Raw genomic sequence first — 24,862 nt, 5'->3', positions numbered from 1 at the left:
GATGAAAAGGGCAAGAATTTGAAGAAGAGCCAAGACTTGGTGTTGCAGTTTCTAGAAAAGTTCTTGGCAGTAGCAGCAGGGCTTTTCCTCCTAAGGAGATGTATCCACTGTAATCGTTTTTGGAAGTGTTTTGATTTGTAAAGCTTGTGATTTTGCATATCTCTCTCTTGGAGAGCGCTATATTCCTGTCTTTGCATTACACTGGACAAGTTGTTGAGAGAGGACTGTTGCCTACAATCTCATTGTAGGACCTCAGTTCGTGCACTAAAACTCTACTGTGTATTATATAAAGCAGTAAACATTACAGGCTCAACCTACCTGATGGGCTTTGTGGTTGCTTGCTTTCAGTTTGACCTTGGCTGGGTTCCTGGCCTGCTCCAAAGTGCTGTGAACTGGGAGTTCGAGTAGAAATCTCAATGGGATGAAGCTCTGACCACACGCAGAGGCTGTGGGGTGGGCACGGCGCTGGGTGGCTGGGCTGTACAGGTCCCCATCACACATGGGCACCTCTGCCTGGCAGCGCTCGCCCTCTCCTTAGATGTGACATCTTTTTCTGGGGGAATTTTCAGACAATTCTGAGAAAATCACTAGCAGCATGGTCTGCTTTTTGGCTGCCTTGATACCTCTTCTGGGGTGGTAAATAGGATTACCGTTTACAGTCTGAGGTTTCAAGTATGAAGCTGAGCAAACAGTTTAATAAATATCTTGTCAATTTGCTTTACTGAAGTATTTTAAGAGCTGGTTTGTTGAAGGGCAGTTGCCTGTGACAGTGTTGTGAAGAGCGTGGTTGCTGTAGGCGCGTTAACAAGTGGGAGCTGGAGGCGACGCGGGGCTGTGAAGGGAGTCGGTGTTACGATGTGTACTTCTAAGTTATTTGCAGCTCTGTTTTGCTGTCTGCTGTCGTCAGCAGGGGAAGACAGGAACAGCACAATTTTGAAGTACTCGAGTTGCTTTAAGATTCAGTATTGACTGGCTGCAAAATTGAGGTCTCTGCGGATGACACTGCTAAATATGGCCAGTTGTTTTCAGGAAAACTCTTTTCCCGCCTTTTTCAGTGTTTTATTCTGCAAATTAATTTCAGGTTTTAAGGTACAAGTATTCTTTGAAAAGTTACACAATTTGACTTCCAACTAGTGACTTAAATCATGCATCACACCTTGTTATTTAGTGTGAGACCACTGCAGCAGTGGAATAAAATGGGCAGATGTATCTTAGTGTGAGGCTTGTGAAAGAGGCAAATTAATCACTCATTTAACTGATTAACTGTTCTTCCCTTAGGCTGGAGAAATCAGTGCCCAGCTCTGACCTTTGAGGAATGCTAGAGAATATACGATTCCTTACACTGATTTTGAGCAAATCAGTATTTGTAGCTGTTGTAGCCAAGGTATCATATAAATTGCCAACAGCCACTCAAGCTTTTCTGTCCTATTCTAGTTCTTCTTCATTCCAGTTAGTAGCAGGGAGTTTGGGAGACCACGTATGGTCACTGGTAGCAACCCTTCTCTTTTGAGCTTTGCTTGGGGATTACGGCATACAGACAGGACCATTTGACCATGGTTCTGCTCTTCTTCTGATCTTTAAAAGCTGGCGCAGAGAGGAGGTCAGCCTCATCAATTTTCTGCCTGTGGCATCGTCTTCTGCATTCACAAATGCTTATTTCAGGTGCGGGTTCTCAAATGATTTCACGAGCAGAATAAGAGCCAAATCTCAAGCGTAACTGAGTAGCTGCTGTCTCATGGAGCAGATTGCTGTCAGGTTCATCGAGGTCATCAAGCCCAGTCTCCCTGCAATCAAAGGAACATAGGTACTATTTGATTAACCCAAAAAGTCCAACTACTGCCACAAGCACAAAATGTTACAGACTTGTAACATAAAGAACTAAAGGCTGCGCATTATAAGGTGCCAAGTGGGGGAAAAACCAAACCAAAAACGTGATGTCGGAGGAATTGCCACTGTCTTAGATTCCTGCCATAGGAAGAAATTTGAACTGTGAGATTTTTGGGAGGTTGAACGTACCCCATGCTGCAGAGAAATGCAAAACTCATTCTGTGGTCCCTGCCAGTCTGACCTCACACCTGGTGATTGCTTAACTGTTTGACAAGCAAGATAAACCAGTCTCAAAATCCTAAAAAAAAAAAAATTGTTCCTCCTGGAGAAGGTATCCCATTTATGGCCATGGCCAGTCTCCAGTATTTTACAAGATAATGGGAAAAGTAGAGAAGCTTGGACATCATAAGTGAGAAACTTCTTTTTAACTCCTAAAGGCAGCCTAGTGGGAGCCTGAAGACTGGGATTTATGTTAAACAAATAAGGCACAATGGGCATGCATCCATTTAAACCTCTCCATAAAGCTTAGGAGAGGGAAGGTAGCTCCATGTTTGGTGCTGGGGCCCTAACCCTTTAAAGCACGGGGGGTATCCAAAGTGTACTTGCAGTATCTCATGTGACTGAGCTTTAAATGAGAAGAAATACGTTTGGATAAATATTTATACTGTGCACTAGCGTATGGTGTTGTTGAATTCAGTCTCAGAATTCTTATCTTATACCAACATGTTACTGATTGTAGAAAAGCATAAATTACATGAGTTGCCATCTGTTTTCAATTACAGCGTGAAAACACTGGAACAGGTTGGTGTTTTCCTTTCGCTGTGTTATCAGCCCTGAATTTGATAATTACATTAGAGTGAATTCAGAATGAATGCATTTGGTAATGTGAACACTCAAAAAAAGTTGCTGACAAACTGCTTTCATAGTATGTCCATAAATAGAGAAGCAGCAGAGCTAAATGTGTGTAGCACTGCATGCTATGAATGCCACTGCTGTAGGGCTTCAATACAAATGTGTGTGTTTCAAACATGTCTCCATAAGTGAGTGCCTCATTTTCTGATAGTATTTAATAATAAACTATAACATAAAGGTCCATTCTTCTCCAGAGAAATGTGGAAAATGTATTTAAGCACCTATGTCTTTAGAGAAATTTAATTTTAAGAAAACAGATTTGATATTTTACCATAAAATCAGCTCTTGTTTTGCAAAACCAAAGAAAATTCTAATAAGTTTTGGCTCGTCTTTCTCTTTATGTAGCTGTAACCAGAACCTCAGATTTTATGTGTGACTGTCCATCACAGAGATTGGTGAGAGTGAGCTGAGTAGGGTAGCGATTAGCCTCGAACATCTTGTAAGTCATGCTCAAGAAGAGTGGTTGTCACATTAGGACGTATTAAGAGCACAGTAAGAACATAATGGTCAACAGTTTGGATGCTTTTTTTCTTTTTTTCATTTGATCTTTAGAATAAATCTTTCTAAAAGACTCTAAAGAAAAAATTGGTAAGGCAGCTGTGTTAGTGGTATGATAATTTAACAGAAGTTGGAAGAGATCAAATATTCATGAATGTGAAAATACTCAACTCTGCCTTCAAATGAAAAATGGATTAGTGGTTGGTTGTGCTTGACAACTGTCTAACAGCAGGTATATCAGTCAGCACACTTTCCCGATCAATGCATGATTCTGTGCCTGTGTATTCCTATTCTGTGTCTGCCTTCTCCTTCTGATCTGTGGTCATCATTTGCTCAAGGAGTTTGCTGGTGAGCTGGGGTGATGCCTCTGTAACTGTCCCAAAGTTTCCATTTCCAGTGGGAGTGTTTAATTAACCTCAATGAGTAGTTCCCAATTTTTTTAAAGTGAATCTTGTTACCACTTTTCAATAGGTTGCACTTACCTTAAAACCCTGTTACTCCATACTGGGATTATTGCCATCAAAATTCTCATAATAACATAGTTGTATGAGTACCGGGCAGCAAACTGCATTGCACCCATCTCATCTTGTCTGAGAGTTTTGTGAAGTCAGCCCTCTCACCAAACTAAGGGCTTCTCTGTCACTTCTCTTGCACTGTCAGCAAGTTTGCTGATGACACCAAGCTGGGAGGAGTGGCTGACACGCCAGAAGGCTGTGCTGCCATCCAGAGACCTGGACAGGCCGGAGAGTTGGGTGGGGAAAAATTTAATGAAATATAACAAGGGAAAGTGTAGAGTCTTGCATCTGGGTAGGAACAACCCCAGGTTCCAGTATAAGTTGGAGAACAACTTGTTAGAGGGTGGTGTAGGGGAAAGGGACTTGGGTGTCCTGGTGGACAGCAGGATGACCATGAGCCAGCACTGTGCCCTTGTGGCCAAGAAGGCCAATGGCATCCTGGGGTGTATTAGAAGGGAGGTGGTTAGCAGGTCCAGAGAGGTCCTCCTTCCCCGCTACTCTGCCCTGGTGAGACCACATCTGGAATATTGTGTCCAGTTCTGGGCCCCTCAGTTCCAGAAGGACAGGGAACTGCTGGAGAGAGTCCAGCGCAGGGCAACGAAGATGATTAAGGGAGTGGAGCACCTCCCTTATGAAGAAAGGCTGAGGGAGCTGGGGCTCTTTAGCTTGGAGAAGAGGAGACTGAGGGGTGACCTCATTAATGGTTATAAATATGTGAAGGGTGAGTATCACAAGGATGAAGTCAAACTCCTCTCGGTAACAACCAATGATAGAACAAGGAGCAAGAGGTTCCATTTAAATATGAGAAGAAACTTCTTCTCAGTGAAGGTAACAGAGCTCTGGAACAGGCTGTCCAGGAGGGTTGTTTAGTCTCCTTCTCTGGAGACATTCAAAACCCACTTGGACACATTCCTGTGTAACCTCATCTGGGTGTTCCTGCTCCATCGGGGGGGATTGGACTAGATGATCTTTCGAGGTCTCTTCCAATCCCTAACATTCTGTGATTCTGTGATTCTTACTGAAGGAAAATGTGGTTTTGGGAGCTGCATTGTGTGTACTGCCAGAACTTTTGTCTGGTTGCCAAAAGGAGACAGGGTTTGGCAAATCTCTCCTTTGCTTTCATTACAGAATACTACAAGTACAACAACGGAGTCCTTATGACCTTGATCATCCTTTGCATTAGCACAGTGTCTATGGGTTGACTGAAATAATTGAATGTTTTCACAGCAGTTTTCTCCTTGTCCTTGGGAATCCCAGTGCATCGTTGGATGAGCTGCCAGTCAGTCTCTCTTCTGCCCCTTTGCTGTACCAGCTACTCAGTCTGATTTATTCCTCTTCCATGGTGGAAGCCTGTTGGGCCTCTCTGAGTGGCAGGAGACTGTCTTAGAGACACTGTACCACTGGCCTGCTGCTGGAACCTGCCTCGTGGTAGCCCCATGGAAAACACAGTTGGGGTTTGGATACTTTCCTTTACCCTGTCACAAACTCTCTGTGCAATTACCCTGTTTCCCTACCAGAATACATAGGTATTCTTGTAAAGTACTGTGGGATTAGACAGATGGAAAATGCCAAGAAATCTGATGTAATCAAAACATTTGATGAGTAGATCCATTTTTGTACCAGTACAAATGAATAAAACTCCAGGTTTGCTAAATTTTCCTTGTGTTTCCCAGGGCTGTGTTTCACAGCACGAGGTCTGGGTTTCCCAGTCTCAGAGCAACATGCAGACCCAAATTTACAGACTGGACCTATTGACTCCCGTGCAGCGAAGTTACACCAGCACAGGCTCTACTGGGTTTCAAATTCAGTTTGTACAACTGTCCTCTTGCTAAACCATCCTCCTCCTCCTCCTGCTGAGGGATTTGTGTTTGGATCAAGTCCACCAGGACCATGGGCTTCTGTTCTTCTGAGTCAGTGGACATAAAATCACCTAAAAAAAGCAAGCGAGCCTTACATTGGACTATAGACTAGGTGCTTGCTGTGGCTATCAGGGATAGTTACATGATAAATAAATCAAAGTTCTGCATGTGGAAAGTCACCTCCCTGAGATATAGGGGGAAAGTTCCGCTCCCATGCAGACAGGTAGCGCAGTGCTCAAACGTCACTGCAGCGGGATGTAAACTGAAACCCGCACACACAAAAGAAAATAGAAAAATTCCATTTATGATTTTCAGTCCTGTTTTTGAATAACGGGACCCATGTTATTCACTATAGAGAGAGGGATTAAGACAGTGAGAATTCCTAGGTGAAATATAAAAAGAGTGGATTTATCTTTTTGAGTATGAATTTTACCTTTAACAGTGCATTTTTTCCCTAAACTTATAGGACGCAGATTTAGCAGGGTTTTACTTGCTTATCACAGACCTGAGTTTTGGCCTGCAGAACACTATTAGATATCCAATAACTCTGTGTGCTTATTTCTAAAGACTCTTAACAGTGAGTTTTACTGGGCAATAAAATGACTATTTTTTTTTTACAACAACTGAAACCTTATGCAAATGCAGAAAGTTTCATAATAGCTCTGAGCTCTTTTTTTCTGCACTCACAGCAGTATAGTTGACGTTAGAATTGAACTTGTTTGTAGCCAAGTCACCTAAAATGCTGTTGGGCAACAAGTGACCTATGATACTTGTATCTGTACATTGGCTCCTTCTCATCAATAGTAAACACAATTCAGAAAAAAAGATTGTCTGCAGGTTCACAATTGGAGGTCAGTGGATTTTTTTAGTTTAGTCACATTATTTTAATAAGAAGTAGGTTTAAAAATGCTTTTTGAGTAAGTGGTGTTTTATGGTGGGATAACCCAGATATCTGAACACCCTGCATTTATGAAAATGCTTTCTTGATTATTTCTGAAGTCTTACAGCTGTGGCCATTCAGAAAGAGAGAAAGCAGTCTTGGTTTCAGCTGCACTGTTAAACAGGGCTGCGTTTGTGTTGTGATACAGCTTCCAAATTCCAGCGTGGTCTGTAGCCCATTGAACAGCAAGTTCTGCTGCCTGCCAGAACAGCTGGGATCTTACCCTTGCTCGAGCTTGCTTAGGCTATTGCAGGACAGTCTTAGGTAGTCCAGGCTCTCTAAAGAGAGGACTCTCATCTGGAAAACTTATCTGCAGAATGGCTGAAATCTTCAAAATGTACGGCAAAATGCTGGCATTTTGAACTGCTTTTGCACTCAGTTGAGGATTAAAAGCTTTTTGTATTATTAGGTTTAGTTGCAATATCCATTTCACTTGAAGCCTCGAAGGGGTCCTCAGATGTCAGTGGGTTTGCAGCCCCATGGCTGTTGCAGGTCTCTGCCCCAGGTCTCTGCAGGTCTCTGCTTCTTTGCAGACCCTTCCCCACGCTTTTCCCTGTCTTTTCTCGTTGCCGCTCAAGGCACAAGCCGGCTTCCCCTCATGATATAAGCGAATAATTCGGGAAACATGTTGCGTTAAAGCCAAGGCTCTGTTGAGCTAGTCAAACACATGGAAAAACAATTGCACTTTTGTCTGTGCAAACAGAGAGCAGCTGTTTGTCTCAAATGGTGCAGACTGTTCCTGCTCATTACGGTCTTGATACCGGAGGGTGCTGAGGGTGCCCTGCATGGGTCCAACTGCCCTTGTTTGGGCTGCTTTAGGGACTGTTTTTAGCTAATATGGGCTTTAAATGAAATACATTTAGTTTGTTTAGCCTAATTATATTTGACCTTGCAAGTAAACAGGTATATATCTTTCAGGTTCTTTATTTATTATGTATGTTTTACTTTCAGCAACTCTAGCTTAGGTATAGATATACCAGGAAAAAGCAAAAAAAAAAAAAAATCCAACCAACCAAAAAGAACCACACAAAACAACACTAAAAGATCAACCCAAACATCAAAAGACGTTATTTCTAAGCTAAGACTCCCTGTTTTCCTGCTGCTGATGCAGTATTTCACCCAGAGACACCTTTAGCCATTCAAGTTATTTAACATTTTCAGAGCTGCTCTGTTGTGGGTATCAAATTGCAGTATACTATAAAAATGCTTATAAAGTTAAGCATGCAGTCACTGGTTTGCTTTCCTGACATGGCCCAGCCCAGCTCAGCTTTACCTGTGGGCATTTCTCACTGGGACTGGCACACACCAGTTCCCAGTGAGGGCCAAGAGAAGCAGTGACCTATATTTCCCTATTCTGTATTTATGGAAGGTTTGCATTTCAGGGGATTACATCCTTATGTTATTACCATCCAGGAGTCTGCAGGTAGCTTCAGTTTACCTATATGAGTAATTCCCATTTGCTCTGTTGGCATTTGTCTGACCCCTCAGTCAATCCACTGGGGAGCCTTTGCTGCCACAGAGCAGAGACTTGTGTGCAGACCGAAAGCCGCCTGCCCCAAAGAAAGAGTTGTTCTCATGGGCTGTTAGGTCAGCTCTTTTCCCCCTCTAATTTGTCCACTCTATTTGTGGAGTTTGCACAGTAATGCTTTCATTCTATTCCTGGTGAAAAAAAACCCCTTAAATTCCCATTGATTCCCATCAGTGGGGAGGGAGGGAGACACTATCTGAACCAATGATGAGGCTCTTTGAGTATCCGTGACTTAATTTTATATTATGTGAATTACTGCTATTATGATTATACTATACTACTACTATACTATTATATTATTATACTTTTATAAAAGATATTTTATTAGATGTATTTATTATTTTTCTATTACGTAATTTTTATATTATGTTTTTTAATTTCTGTTTTGGTTTTTGTTTTGATTTTTAATTAGAGGCCTATGAGTTTGGAATACTATAAAAAATTCAGCTGCTTTTTAAAATATCAAAGAAGTATGGAATAAATGTATGTCATGAAGCCTTGCTCAGACAAACCACCTATACCAGATTGCAGCCACGGACCAAGATGGAGAGCCAGCATTACACACTTATATTTGTAATTCTGTAAATGGAGCTGGTTTTTCTCTGCTATGCGTTGTATCGTGCTCTGCTGGTTCCCAGTTTCTAGCCCACTGATGGGACAGTGAGCCAGCTTAGCACTGGGGTAAACATTGAACGAGAAATGCATCCCTCTAGAGAGAAAATCCCGTGTTTATGCAAGACCTGGATACTTGCCTACTCCCACACCACCCACTCTACAGCCAATTACACATTTGCTAGAGATATTTACAGAGCTCAACACACAGCTGCAATTTATTCTGTTTCATCCAGTAACCTCAATTATGCAGAAGACGACATTGCATGATTTTTTAACCTTCCGGTGACATGCAGTAGGTTTTGAGTTGTTAGATTCCAGCTTTGATTTACTAATCCTAGCAAGATTGTATTAATTCTTCAAAAAAAGATTTAAAAAAAAGATTAAAAAAAAAAAAGATAAAACCTAACGTGAAATATAACTTTTAGGACCTCTGATTTTCATCTCTTTTCCTTATTCCAGTGTGACAGTGTAAAGCTTTGCAGAGTGGGAGCAAATACTTCAGTGCTGCCTGTGTTTGCTTTTATTTAGAAGGTCAGTCTCATGTTTTAGGCTCTTCTGGGGCAGCATGTTCAGCATCTCTGTGGCCTGGGCTCTTTGCTGAGCATGGGGATTCCTCTGCTTTATGGCTGTGGGTTACCTATTAAAACAGAAGAACCCCTGTATCAGCATAAATGCAGGGTGTGTGTGTAAGGGTGTTGAGCACCCTCTCTCCTCAGATTTCTCTGCACTTGTTCCTTCTACCCTAGTATCCATCTTGCCATTGATTTCCCTGGGACTTCAAGTTATCTGAAAACTTAAGCTGCAGTTTGCTTATCTGAGTGCAAGCTGCTGCCAGAAAGGTTGATCCTATCTTCACCTCCTTTTCATCTCCCTCTTTCCCTTTTGCCTCCAGCCAGATATGTATCTATTGCCTCCTTCCTCCAACCGTGTCAGGCACATCAGGGAACTTATTTTGCTTGGAGTCAAGTCTTTCATTTATTTATTTTTGCTGGCACAAGATGAAAAGGGAGCAGTGCCTGGCTTGGGTGCATTGCTCCCCAGAGCCAGCGCACAGGGACGGCAGCACCGCTGGGGAGCACGGGCACCAAGTCCTGCTGCCAACCCTCCTCCTCTTGGAAGAGGTTTGATACCTGTAGCCATGGCATTTCAGACCAAGGGTGTCCCTGTCTGTCAGCAGAAAGGGTTCTGGGGTCCCAGATCAGTTTACTGCTCCAGCTTTTAATAAACAAACCTTTTTTTTTTTTTTTTTTTTTTTAGCACATTTATTTTAAAAGTAAGATTATTTCTTTCATCTCTAAGGACAGGGAAACCTCGTTCCCCGGTGTTGGCACTATGTGTTTTGTTTACAAACCCATGGCATGGTGTGTGAGGCAGAAGGTGATGACGTGGTAATTATCTCAAGAGATTTACTCAAGAGATCTAACAACCAGCAGGGCAAACCTGCATGGTTACCCACTTATAAATAGCTTCATTTTAAATGATAACTGCAACAAAAAGTAGAAACTGCCATTTTTTGTTCCTCTGTGATGAAATAATGGACTTAAATGGGAGTGTTTACTTTTAATTTCTCAACTCCTTCATATTTAAATTAGATTTTCAAAATGATGCCTTGGTTTCCATCTGTTTGCTTGAGAGCGCAGTGGTGCTGGGGAGGCGGCAGTGGGAGCAGTGGTTCCCAGCATCCCCAGAGGAACAGGGGGAATGTGAGGGAGGGAAATCACATTGGAAGCCTAACTCCTCCTTTGAAATGCTGAAAGTTTGGATGTCCCCTTCCCCTTTGCTGAAGGCTGGAAAGCTGAGTTTCAGATGTTATATTTCTGTAGCACCTAAACCTTCTCCAAATTTTGGTGAAATCTGTAAGCAAGATAAGAAAAGCCAAAGCAGATACGTCACCTTTTTAAACAAGTGATGGTAAAGAATATATTTTCTTTTTTTGCTTGTTTTTTTTTCTTCTCAGTTTCAGCTGTTCAGTAACCTGGTGGGGGCCATAGCCCAGGAATCAGCCAGTAAGTTTTCCATCTTAGAACTGGCCCAGAGTTTTAAAAAGGGTGAACAGCTTGAGTTCTTGCTGCTTAAGACATCTCCAGGTCACTGACAATTGCACAATGTTAGCTCCTCAGCCCCAGTTTGCATGATTGCCTGTAGAGAAGGGTTATTACAGATAGCCTGGCCTGACATTTAATAGAAAAGAGGATCTCACAGGTCCCTAGTGCAAGTTACACATATAAAATCAATGGGTTTGCCAATCACACATGAGGAACTTTTCCTCTGGTAGATCACAGTGAGATTCAGAATAACAATTTTAAGCTTGTGCTACTCAAACTGGCCAGCTGATCCTTGTCCCTGCAGGATCAGCAGGATATGAAAACAGCATTTATTTATAATTATTGAGGGCATCTCTGTAACAGAAATGTAAGCAGGCTGTTTCTATAATGGATTTCATTTTAGTTTTCATTAGCAAATAAGAAAAGCAAAAACACTAAATTGGAATATTCTTTTCTGTTTGAAATAGTTATATTGTCAATTTTGGCATCAATTTTATTCTGTAAAACTGTCAAAATATACTTTTCTTGAGACAGCTCAGAAAGAAGTTATACTTAGAAGCTTTTATTTTAGTTCTTAGGAAAACTGCTGAAAAACTTTCAAGGGTTGAAAATGACTCCTACATTTGCCTGAATTCATCATTTCTATTTGATGCTCATAAGGTTAAAAAAAATATACTAAAAAGAAACCAGTGTATTTTTCCATGTATTTTGGAAATGGCTTGTCTTAATGTAAAAATTATCTGTGTGACTTTGGCATCACATCAGCTGATAAGAAGAAAAAGTAGTCAAGGGAGTGTGTCCTAAACTATCTGATAACTGTATGTAAACTGTTGTGCACACAAGTTATGAACAGAGCAAAGGGTTAAATCCAGTCTGTCTCTTGGTGGACGATTGAGCCAGCCCTGATTCACACACAGCTTTCCCAGCAACTGCCCGTTTCTGTGCAGTGTGCTAATAACTTTTGACGTGCCTTGGTTTCAAAGGGATCTGCTTTGCAGCAGGATGTGGCCCTGGTTGGAGCTGCCAGCTGCTAGAAATCTGGTTCAGATCTGCGCAGAGTCCAGAGGTGAAATCCCAGTTGCTCCAGAGTGTAAGATTATTGCAGGGCTGGATTTCACTCTTTTCTAAGATTTTTGTTCATGTAGTTGCCACATGTGCAGTAATATTCACACCTTCAATGGACGTGAATGGGTGGCAATGCTTTCGGCATCTTTTTACGCTGTTCACACCTGATGCCAGAGCAGCTATCAGTGCCAAACAGCCCACGCAAACCTTGTTGTTTGATTGCCCTTGGTGGCGGTGGAGAAAACTCAAGTGTCCTGTGTCTTAGACCTTGGATGGTCCCATCACCACCCAGATAATTGGGTAAAGCAACAGTACTGTTGAAAAACAGCATTTTTGCTACTATGTTGAATGTGTTGTTGCATAATGTAGCCTTGTATTCAAGAATTTTGAACCTATGTTGTATTTGGTACCATTGATGTCTTTGGTGCCTATTAGATCCTTATTCATAATAGTGTTTCTACTCTCTTTTGTAAAGAAAAGTTAGTAAAAAAACACTGATTCCAGACACTGATCTGGATGTCCACGTTCCTCTTCATCTCAAGTTTTTCTGAAAATTTATATCAAATATCCTACTGTTTTGAGATAGATTATCTGTTGACTCTGTGTGGCTGTTACTTGCTTCGTGACCAGTGATGAATAGTTGCACTAACTGCAGCTGGAAAAGTAAATGCTTTTTTAGGACTGTGTCAAAGAACTGTGCAATCATGATTTTAAATCAGATTCCATGGTGGGAATTTCCAGTTCTTCATGATCTTTCACAGTATCTTCTAAAAAGTGTACCTAGAAAAAGAAAGGACATTTTTAAAGAGTTTTTAAAATATAGATAATAAATAGAAAAAAAGTCCAGCAATCGAGGCCTGGCTCCACAAGGACAGGTGACCAAAGCCTACAGCACAAACGGCAGGCTCTAGGCTAACTGCCTATCCTCCTGAATGCTACTCCTGTAGCATTCATAAATATTAAGGTCATCTTGAGGCAGAACGCTAAGTAAGAATTAGTGACAGAAATGGGGAGGGTACTTTGTGAGCCAGCAGGTGGAGGGAGGTGATTCTGCCCCTCTGCTCCACTCTGGTGAGACCCCACCTGGAGTCCTGTGTCCAGCTCTGGAGCCCTCAGCACAGGGCAGACATGGACCTGTTGGAGAGGGGCCAGAGGAGCCACAGAAATGGTGAGAGGGCTGAACAGCTCTGCTGTGAGAGCAGGCTGAGAGAGTTGGGGTTGTTCAGCCTGGAGAAGAGAAGGCTCCAGGGAGACCTTATTGTGGCCTTTCTATACTTAAAAGGGGCCTGTGAGAAAGATGGGGACAGACTTCTTAGCAGGGCCTGTTAAAATAGGACAAGGGGTGATGGTTTTTAAATAAAGGAGGAAAGATTCATGTTAGACATAAGGAAGAAACTTTTTACAAGGAGGGTGGTGAAACACTGGCCCAGGTTGCCCAGAGAGGTGGTAGATGCCCCATCCCTGGAGACATTCAAGGCCAGGCTGGATGGGGCTCTGAGCAACCTGATCTGGTTGAAGATGTCCCTGCTCATGGCAGGGGGTTGGACTGGATGACCCGGGAAGGTCCCTTCTAACTCAAACTATTCTATGTTTTTATTGAATTTAAGGTAGTTGTGCAATTCTGTGCCCATTCCTGCAGCTGGTCCCTGACATCCCTCAGGATCATCCCGCCCTCATCCTCCCCGCAGCTCCTGGTCAGCGCTGGCTCCGTGTCCAGCCCCAGCACAGGCAGCACCTGCAAGGGAGCGGGGCTTGGGTTTGGCTGCCGTGCAGTTCTCCTGACAGGAAAATCCGAGGGTGTGGATGGACATCTCCAGGGCAGCTTGGCAAGACCAAGGTGGAGCCGGCAGCCAAATCTCTCTGTGGAGGGAAGAGCAATAACTAGTGAGGGGGAGGAAGGGTTGTACAGCTCCAAGTACAGCACAATCCTGATTTTGGCCATTAAATGTTATGGTAACTAATTATAATTCCTCTTCTCGCCATCTTCAGTTTGATGATAAACGGCATGACGAATCTTTGCAAACTTCTTTAAGCGATATTTTCCCAGGTCCTTTCTGTTCATATGTGAGTCCAAAGTTGAAGTTTTCTTTTTCCTGGGAACACCTGGATTTGGTTAAACCTTCTGTACGTGCCAGTGAAAACCTGCAGGAAGACAGAGATGCCTTTTCTGCTGTCCCTACTTCTGTGAGCTGCTGTATGCCAGGGTGGGAAACTGAAATGCTTAACAATAGATGTTTATTACTGTAACATTCGAATATTTGAATTTAATTAAGGGAGTCTTTTCACTTCGGTGTTCCTTTATTTAACTGTTATTGTTTCTGTGGTTTTTAGATCACCACATCCTGACCAACAACACGGCTGGAATTTATTCTGGGCTTTGTCATTTCTTGAAGTCTGAGGGATAAAAATGGATGCTTATCTCCTGTCAGGCTCCTTGGAGAGCTATGAGGAAATGAGCAATAAAAGGCTCTTTGAGGCTCTTTTAACTTTAGTTTATTATCTATTATAGTTACTGATGCATGGAAACCAACAGACAAATTTTACGTATTTATAGTTACAAAGCCCTTAACAGCTGTAGCTATGAGCTGAGCACTTACAGCTTTTTGAAATGTGTTTTTATAAATGTAACATTAAATCATCATGGTTTTATAAACCAGTCTCCTTAAGAAAATTCCTAAGATAATAATATGTGGGTTGATACACTCAGTCAGGGCTGGTTTTTGGGTACTTGCTTGTTCTCGCTCGTTTTGTAACTCCACCAAGAGAGCAATGCACAATGTGGGATTTTTTGAGGCAAAATACATGAAGCAGAACTGCATTTCATTGCCCATTTCTGGATGCAGCACTGCATGGAAATCCAGGGCGGGGAGAAGAAAACTGGGCGAGTTGTGGGCACTCAGCATATCAAAGTACTCAGGACTGTGCAAACTCCTATCCCCTCCTCAGGACTGCAAGATGCAGCAAATGGCTCCACATTTCTTTATCCCTGAGGGAGCCAGATCTGGAATTTGCAAAGACTCAGCCCTTGGGGGCACTGGCCAAGCGATGGCTGTGGAGAGAACTTTCTGTCCCCAGGGTGACTGGCTCTTTATTATCAAATCCTGTTCCTCACAGGTCTTTTCACACCATTTTAGGACAGATGTACTCTCTCTGTGCCTTGTCCTCCTCTCTACATTTCTGGCTTGGGTGGACTTTTTGCGTCTAAACCTGCCCACTGGAAACGGTGAAACTAATAAGCCATTTGGACCCAGTGCAAAGGACGGCAAGAAAAGGACTGTTCTCAGCCCGTATGCATTGCTGATTAATATCACGGCCAAGGGCGTACATTAAAACAAACACACTGAGAACACAGACATGTCAGCTCTTGGTTTTGTGCGTAAGAAATTCATTCTTTGGCATCCAGATTGCTGTTCCCTACTGTGGTGCCTGTACCATCCACACTTAGACTGTTGCAGCACTGGTACAAGTGGCTGGTTGGTCTGGAAAGTCTGTTCCTCTGCCAGGGATGTTTCCTGGAGGCTCTTCAATGCCCCTGACATGATCCAGCATGCAGATCTATCCATCACACGCTTGCATGCCTGTCCTTGGCCAAACATGGGTCCCATGCATTGGGATTCCAGTAACTCGAGAAGTCTGAGAATATGCAGCAGTAAAACAAATGTCAGCCATTCAACTTCCAAAAATTGCATTAAGCCAGAAGAGACAATGTTATTTCTGCAGGTCTGTTTTAAATCAACCCAAGTATTCTTCTGGAGCCAGAGCTATAATTCAGTAAAACTTGATACAATCTTGGAAAGCCATAGAAAGCATTAGGAAATACCACTGGCAGTTGAGAGACCTATAGATACTGCAAAAATCTGCATTTTAAACTAAATAGACATGCCTCTTAAATACTAATTGAGGCACACTGCAGAGGATGATGGGTTACCTTTTTAACCAAAATCCTTAAAATTCAGCAGGCTTTGTCTGCGTGCAAAAACTGAACTGTTTTCCCAAAGCTACTTGCAGCTAAAATAAAGCATATGAATGTATAGGAAAGACAGATCCATACTGCTGGGGAAGTTGGCCAAGTGGTGTCACTGCCAGTGATCTTTTAGGTTGTCAGTAAGGCTGATGCCAAGATGTTCGGCTCTGCAGAGGAGCTCTGAGTTGGAAGGGTACGGTGCAAGAGGGAGCTCTACCCTCCCTTCAGGGGCTGCTGCTGCCACCGCTCATCCTGGAGCAGAGATTGAAATCGTCGGTGGCATTCTTGATGAAACATTACATTTTTGGATTGGCTTTGCTTCCTCTATAATTTTCCCTAAATGGTACATTTTGTACAAATAGGAATTGACTTTCACCACACGTTTCACTTGAGAGGAAAGGTGGCTGATGCACAGAAGGTAAATGAGTTGGCTTATGAGGAAATCTGTTGTAGAGCTTGCAAGGGAAGGCACCAGGGCTGCTTCCCCCCTCTCCTGCATACATTTCTCTGTGTGTTTCTGCCTAAATAGGTAAAAATATAAAATAAAGTGTGAAAATTTCTAGTGGTACTTGCTTCATAGCTTCTTTCATACAGACTCAAGATCACTTATGAGTAAGATAACCTTCTGGTGAATGTATTGTTTGCATTGAAACATCAGAATGATATTATTGTTGCTTTGGGCTTCACATTTTTATCATTAAAAACACAGATCTAGACACTAGGCATTTTTGGACTTTTTACTAAATACTGTAACATTTTGGTTAGATACAGAGAAGGCTTAACATTTCTGAGGAATCGGTATCACTATCTTTCTTTTCCTTGCCATTTTTTTACAATGTTGATGTGGCTTTTTCTGATTAACTGTTTTAAGATATACAGTGGAGTTCATCAGAATATTTCTATCAAGACTTTTTGGACAGAAAATGGCCTCTGATGATACAAGACTTTCAACGTTAGTTGAAGAGTTTTAAAAAACAAAATATTAGCATATTTGAAATTAATTAATGAGCCATACTTGCTGAAGGAGACAAAAAACTGTTTGCATAAAAAGTAAAAACTACGTCTGTGTAGGAATATCTCCTGAAAAATAGCAGTGGCATTTTAATCCGTCCTAGTACTGACTTCCAACTTCTAGGATTTTATTTCCTAGAATTTGGATCCTTTGGGTTCTTGCTGTACTGGTGGAGGTTCTGGCACTGAATCTAGTGAAGTTGTCATCCAGCCTTTGTCCTGAGCCTGGAAACGTGCATACTTTTACTGTGACTCCCAAGATCTGTATAAAATGGTTTTGATGAAAGTGTTTAAGACAAAATAAGGGTAACAGAATCACAGAATCACAGAATTGACTGGGTTGGAAAAGACCTCAGAGATCATCAAGTCCAACCCTTGGTCCAACTCCAGTCCATTTACTAGATCATGGCACTAAGTGCCATGTCCAATCTCAGTTTAAAAACCTCCAGGGACGGCGAGTCCACCACCTCCCTGGGCAGCCATTCCAATGCCTGACCACTCTCTCTGCAAAGAATTTATTTCTAATATCCAGCCTAAACTTCCCCTGGCAGAGTTGAAGCCCATGCCCCCTTGTCCTGTTGCTGACTGCCTGGGAGAAGAGACCAATCCCCACCTGGCTAGAACTTCCCTTCAGGTAGTTATAGAGAGTGATGAGGTCACCTCTAAGCCTCCTCTTCTCCAGACTAAACAACCCCAGCTCCCTCAGCCTCTCCCCATAGGTCTTGTGTTCAAGTCCCTTCACCAGTCATGTTGCTCTTCTCTGGACCCGCTCCAGCACTTCAATGTCTTTCCTGAACTGAGGGGCCCAGAACTGAACACAAAACTCCAGGTGTGGCCTCACCAATGCAGAGTACAGGGGAAGGATCTCTTCCCTTGTCCTGCTGACCACGCTATTTTTGATACAGGACAGGATACCATTGGCCTTCTTGGCCACCTGGGCACACTGTTGGCTCATGTTGAGCTTCCTGTCAATTAGTACCCCCAGGTCCCTTTCTGTCTGACTGCTCTCCAGACTGCAATGGCCAGAGCTCGCTTTTCCATATTGTTTGAAAACCAATATTGATATCAGAGAATACCATTGTTATAAGAAGAATATCATTGTTATAAATAAGAATTATTTATGTAAGAATTCAAAATTCCACAGGTTTGAAAGTTGCAGTGGTATTTCAAAGAATTTTATGGAAAATTTACTTGAGAGATTAATTCTAAGAAATGTGTTTTTCTGAAAAGTACTGAATGAGATGATATGAAGAATTCTGGAGGTTTTGCATGTCCAGGGGTTGAAAGTATATCTGTGTAAATAACCATACAAAAAAAGGTCAAATGCGTACCTTTTGTTCCTCTCCATTCTCCTCAGGTTTGCCAGTTTGTTTTGTCTGTCAACGGCCTCAACGTTCTCCATGTGGATTACAGGACAGTGAGCAACCTCATCTTGACAGGCCCTCGAACGATTGTGATGGAAGTGATGGAAGAAATAGAGTCCTGAGAAGCAAAAAACCTCTTACTGGACATTTTCATGACAGAAATAGCAACGACCATGGAGCGGCATCATACAAGGAGAAAAACGTTGCTGTGTCTAACTAAATAGATGATTTTGCTTTTGGGGGAGGGGGTCTCTCTTTCATTTGACAATAGTAGCACTGGTGATTATGCTATGATCAATAGATACCAGCATATTTTCACTAAGGACTTTTATTTGCCTGACAGAGAGTGAGTTAAGGCCTTTTGGTTGCCTGTCCAGTGTGTCTTCATCAGTCAGAATGGTTTCCTACCTAAGAGGCCATGCAGATTTCCTCAGTCCACCACTGGATCGAAGCACTTCAGGAGATGAAGGAACCAAAGACTGTGGGGTCAGGATGTCACAGATGGTTTGCACGACGTATTTATGTTGGTAAATGTCCTCCTGGTGTCCTGTGTTGTCCTGGGAGCGTGTGCTGCTGGAGTTGCTCTCTCCTTGGGCTGAGGGACAGCTGACTACATGCTGGCTTGACTGCAGTCCAGCACAAATGAACTGCACATGCATGAAAAAAAAGTTGTTCATTCTCTGGTGTGAATGTTTGGGTCTGACCGAACACACAGATTATTCTAGAAGGAAAAAGATACGACCATGCAAATGGAAAAGCGTGTGTTGCATTTGCAAAATCTGGCCTTTGAAAAGAAGGCTATTTGTTTAGATGCCTACACACTGGTTTGGGTGCTCAAGCATGAAACATTGATTTACTTTCCCTTTTCTGTAAAGGAAGGGTGTCTCAATCTTGTCAGTTGTCACTTTGGAGAAATTTCGGACAGCTTTATTCCTAGAATAAGAATATTTGGTGGGTTGAAGTGGGAATTCACAGTGTTAGCACAAGCAATGATACGTCCAGATGCTCTGGCAGGGGGAGTACACTTCAAATTGAAGCAATGTACTTGAATGTACGTAAGGCTTGTTAGCACTTTCCAATCATCAGATGTTTTGCAAACTGCAGATTTGCCACATGAGTTGCATTTGACACTATTACTAATAAAACATTGTATTTAACTGACTCTTACTCTTTTTCAAACAGTATGATTTCTTCGTTGATTAATTCATTAAATCTTTTTTTTTTTTAAATGCATATACAAATTCCATCATCTGCTGAGTTAGGTGACTCTTCAACTCAATGGTAATTGGACTGCTTGGGTTTTCTTTTATCTTTGAACTGAATACATACGTCCTTGTCCACAAAATTATAAATATACACTGCAGGCTTTCTCTGCTGTGTAAATTTTACAATTAAACCTTGACTTTCTGTATGAGCGTACCAGAAATCCTTCAGTTATGGGGTGGGGAAAGTATTTTTTTCCTCAAATAATTTCGAATGGTGTTTTATATTAAAAACTGTTCTCAATAAATACATTGCTTTTGCAGTATGTTTTTCACTCACACTTTTACATCAGACATACAGTAAGTCTTCAAAATCATATATGCCTGCAGCTTTGTAGGTAGAAGTGAATGTGTTCTTTGTTTCTGCTATAGTGTATCCATGGTTGATTTTTCACTAAGAAAACTTACTACATTCCACTAATACGCAGCAGTGCAGGGAGGTATAAAACTGAAACCCCTAACTTAATACTAACCAGGCACAAAAGTGTTTGGAAGATTCTTTCAATCTGTCATTTAGTATGACAGTTGTTTACCCCTATTGCAAGCCCAAAATTTTGGTACATGTGGATAACCCATAGCACATTATATTCTACAGTTCATCTGAAATAAACAGTTCAGCACACAATATTATATGAGATTGTAGCAAGTGTTGATGGTATCCACAAAGAGCGGCTGGAAAAAATCCTGTTGTCCCAGAAATGTGTCAGTATGCTACAGGTTTTTGATTTTGTGAATCCAGGAATGCCTCCCCAAATACTTCTGTTTTATTTTTTGCCTGGGTTGTTTTGGTGGCTTGGTTCATATATACTTTGTACCACTTTAAAATACAAACTCTACGTGTTTGGCTAGGTTAAATATTAAAAGGTGAAGGATTTTCTCAGCAAAATGCTAATGATTCTCTCTAATGCCATCATGGATCCTGCTGTCTTACATCTCTTGCTGTAGTTAATATTCTGCTACAAGTTCCCCGTAGCTTACAGATAATTAAGAAACTGGGTCAGAATTTAGCTTAATAATGCATTACAGAGTGCACTTTAGACTGTAGCGAAAGGAGTGGGGATGGGGGCAGGGAGAAATCTGTGTGTATCATTATGTTACAGATTGGAGATGGCATTTTCATTTGCAAGATACATTAGTCTCTGTCACAATTTGAGCACCGTTTCTTGCCTGCTGTTTAATGGAGATTTCCATAGTGTGTTCTTAACTTGATTGGCAATCTGGAATTTAATTATTTCCCTCTTCAGTGTGGCAAAGGTACTCAAATTATCCATGCAATGAAATTTTGTATTTTCAAAAAAAAGGGTGCAAAGTTAACAATTAAGCTATGAAATGTATCTTTTCCAATTAAATTGCGGTTTATCTGTACATAGTAATACATACCCTCTGAGACATCCTGCGGGAGTCAGTGTCAAACTCTCATCCACTTCAGTGGGCACAGAGTTTTGAATATAATAGGGCACCTTGCTTCCTGCAAAGTACCAGGGGAAATGTAAGATCATACACAGAAGTGAGGCGTTTCAAGAGATGCGTGAATATCACAGTGTGGACTGAAGCAAGAAACGAGAAAGGAAAAAAACCCTGGCATCAGCAGTAATAACGTCATTAGAAAGATAAGCGTTTTTATAGGACTTAGTCCTGTATGTGATCGCATTTTTTGTTACTGTGAGATCCTCTATAAATCTTTATGCCTTAATAACACAGATTAGTACCACTCTTCTGCACATCTACATTTGCAAGTCGTTTATAGAACATCCTCAAGCAATATAATAGTTAATTAAATTCAAGTAGCAGTTAAGGTAATTGCAGCATTAATTCAGTGCCATATTTCTCCCTTTTTTCCTGTCATATTTCTTACAAGATAGGTAATTTTGATTACCTTTATCAAGATCAAATACCATGTGTATATTATTGAACACAACTAGTCCCATGGAAGGCATTTCACTCATGAAATAATGCAATAATCCACTTCAGGTATACCAGAATTTGATTGTCTGCATTATAGGTCTCCATAGAACCTGAAAATAAAATTGTCAGCACTGAAAACACGTAGTGGTGCCATAGCAGCATCTGCACTACCAGTGGGTTTGTCCTACTACTCTCTTCTACCTCCAGGAAGAGGTTTGGGAAGAAAAAGTCATGCAGGAGGAATGTTTGGGTATTTTCTTCCTTTTCTGGTTATATCCTCACTAATAACTACAGAGTGCTACAGATGTGTCGAACACTGTCCCACGATTCCTGTTTTAGCAGTCAGCATGCCCCCTTGGCGTGGTCTAGACCCCTGAGAAAATTGCCCAAGCATAGTTCAGAGAATAACATGAGATCAGAATTCGGGCACAGAGGTGCAGGGTGCCCTGTGTCACTGGGCCTTAGGGCCAGAAAATGATCCCGGTACCTATCTGATGTACTAACATAGACGTAGCCAAAGAGAGTAGTCTGAGGTTTAGGAAAAAGGACTGACTGACTGCTTTCTCCATCCGCGCTGACAGCTATGACGCAGGGAGGTTTCCTTTTCCCTATGGAGACAGAAAGATCAGATTACAGGGCAGTGTTCTAATAATTTCAGATAACACCAGGAATTCAATACTGGTTTTTAAGGTTAATTTAGTTAAATAACAATTATACTAATTTTAGAAACAGAAAAAACTGAGACAATATGGTTTGCAAAAATGTTTGCCTAATGCAAGACAGACTGAGAAATCAATTGTTGCAATTAGGAGTATTTTCTTCCCAGTGTATAATTAGAACTAGACCACTTGTATAAGTGAAAAAGCATGTGTATGTCACATGTATAAGTAGAGCTAGACCACACCACTCTTCAAAAAATGAGAGAACTTCTAACCTTTTACAATAAAACAGCCGTGAAAGTTTCCATAAGTCACACTTTCTAAATTTGTCTTTATCTGGTGAGTAGTGTGGCTTCCATTTTTCACTTATAAGTGCTACTATAAAAATAGAAGTAGTAACTGCCAGTGTAATAATTCCTTTTGTATATATACAGTGCAGACAACAATATAATGGATGTTCCAGAGAAGTTGAGTGATTTTAAACCATTAGATTTCTCTTAAAACTTGTACATAAATACTGACACATTCATTTTTAAACTGAGCCATTAATGCAACAGATAATCTAAGAATGTTAAAGAATGTCAAGCTCCATGATACAATCAATTTATACTACAAAGACAGTGTTTCAAGTATAGGTACTTAGTCTTTATACTTGCAGTTCCTCACCAAAATTCAGAAATATTTAGAAGGCAATAGCTATAACTGTCAAATGGAATGTCCTCTATTTGCAGTTATGTATTGTATGGGAATATAGCGGAAGAATGGCAAGGAAGTTTGTGGGAAAGTGCAGTGGGTCTGCGGAGTCCTTGACAGAAAATATGGGGGTAGAAATCAGCCTTGAAGATATTAAGGTTTACCCTTGAGAAGGAAGGGAGTAAAGGAGTATCTGGAGGTACGGACTTGTACCCGTGAGAAAGGAGAGATATACCCGTGAGACAGAAGGGGATAGAAGAATAACATGGATGACAGCAAAATTAACCAATGAGATATTAGTGCTGTAACTTGTAACCAATAGTGAAAAGACACATGAACTGGTAGAATTGTATAAAAATGCACTTGTAACAATAAATGGCACCTATTACTTTCATCTTGAAAGAACTTGGTCCATGTCGTTTGTCCGTCTCAACCGCGACATATGGTGACCCCGACGTGATCCTGCCTGAAGAGGATCTCGCCTAACAAGGTGACAGCGTGAAGCTGTGAACAGCCGAAGAAGAGCTGTGGAGACGGAGCCCGGTACAGCTGATGAGAGCAGCCGAGGAGAGCTGCCGAAGATCCGGATCGTTGAAAAGACACCTCGCTAAGGAGCAGGTGAGCTACCGGGAACAGGGGGGCTGAAACTTATCTAAAGAAGAGGGTACTATATTATCCACATAGAAGCTGCTTCTGAAGAAGCACGGCGTTAGCCTCCCGGAACTGACTTTAAGAAAAATGTTACTATGGGGCAAAGCACAAGGTTTAGAGGTTAATCCTGTGACAGCATTTAGTGTGTCACAATGGATGGACTTGGGAGATAAACTGTTTGATAGTGCTACCCAAGGGTCCAAGGAAGCAACTGAACTGTTAACGACGTGGCGCTTGTTATTAGACACTCTGAAAGAGTTAAAACAGCAACAGGCAGAGGCGGTGAAGGGGGATGGTCTCCCTGGCTCTCCTGGGCCAGATTCGGAGAAAAAAGCAAGATTAAGTACTACTCTGATCCCCCCTGTTACTAAAGATTCGTCAAAACCGCCCAAGTCCATATTCACTGACACGGATAAGAATCCGCGGCACCTTCTTGGAAAGTTAAAAGGAATAAAGGAGGAGCGTACGTATGTGTGGCCCCGAGATCAGAAAAAAACTATGAAAGACTCGTATACATATGTGTGGCCCCGAGATCAATTAAAAGCTATGAAAGACTCACATGAAAAAACAACGTTGGGTTGTGCATGGTCTCGGGAGGGGCCCTCAGAGCACCAGTTGGAGCACCAGTCGGACCAGTGCGTTCGGCCGACTGCTCCGCTGTCATCGATCACGGCTCGAACCTCTCCTCTACCATCATCAACCGTGGTTCTGCCGTCTGCGTCACCGCCATTAATCACAGTTCAACCCTCTGCCCCGCCGCTATCAGTTGCGGAAGAAAAAAATGGACATTTTTTTTCCTATCCCCCCTTGCTTGGAGATTTAGGTGGGGAGGACCCCCCCGTGGTGAGCCAGACCGAGCCAAATAACGTAATTCCTACAGATTTGGGTCCCTCCAACCTGCCCCCTCCTCCCACCCGCACTGAATTCCTGAGGGTGAGGGTAGAGTTTCAGAGCGTAAACCGAACTTACCAAAAAGCTGGGATTTACCCCCAGTTTCGATTGCAGTTAAACCACGGGACCCTGTGCGCTTCTGGAAGAGACACTAGTTGACATACCACAACTACAGGCACGATAACTTTCTGAAATCCTGAGGCAGTCAACAGACCTCGCATATCAAGTTATGATAAAGGTGCCTGAAACCAACAATGCAGCCAAATCATTTGCAACTATTAATCAGGGTCCCAGTGAGAATTACGTGCAATTTATTGACCATCTTCAAGAGGCCATCGATAAGCAGGTTGAAAACTTAGAAGCTAAGGAAGCATTGGTGTTGAAATTAGCAGTAGAGAATGCTAATGTTTGCTATCAATATGTTATCTGCAAGTTTTACAGTACATATTATGTGTTTCTGTGTATTGCCTCTCTGAAAATCAAGCAGCTTGTTAGGAATGTGAGTTAATTGTTTTACTAGCTGTTTTTAAGTGTGCCGTAAAACTCTCTCCCCATTTTTCCCAGTCATGCTGCAAGCAGCACCCCTCCCTCTCCCTTCTCAAGGTTTTTACTTGCAAGATGGGGTCAGGAATAATTGTTTTCAGTTGTGTTCCTGAAA

General features: G+C 41.9%; 1 protein-coding gene across 1 annotated transcript in view; it reads left to right on the top strand.

Annotated features, from left to right (window-relative positions):
- DEPTOR (DEP domain containing MTOR interacting protein) overlaps positions 1 to 19,302 on the top strand; it is a 75,868-nt gene extending 56,566 nt beyond the window's left edge. Inside the window, exon 10 of the mRNA XM_082046577.1 lies at positions 18,137 to 19,302. Coding sequence (XP_081902703.1) covers positions 18,137 to 18,265 — 129 coding nt within the window. The 3' untranslated portion in view covers positions 18,266 to 19,302. The remainder of the gene's footprint in view (positions 1 to 18,136) is intronic.
- Positions 19,303 to 24,862: the final 5,560 nt, after the last annotated feature.

The sequence above is a fragment of the Streptopelia decaocto genome, assembly GCF_964273445.1.
Source record: "Streptopelia decaocto genome assembly, chromosome: 2".
Taxonomy (NCBI): Eukaryota; Metazoa; Chordata; class Aves; order Columbiformes; family Columbidae; genus Streptopelia; species Streptopelia decaocto.
Note: the sequence above shows the minus strand (reverse complement) of the source record. Positions and strands in the feature narration are given on the sequence as shown.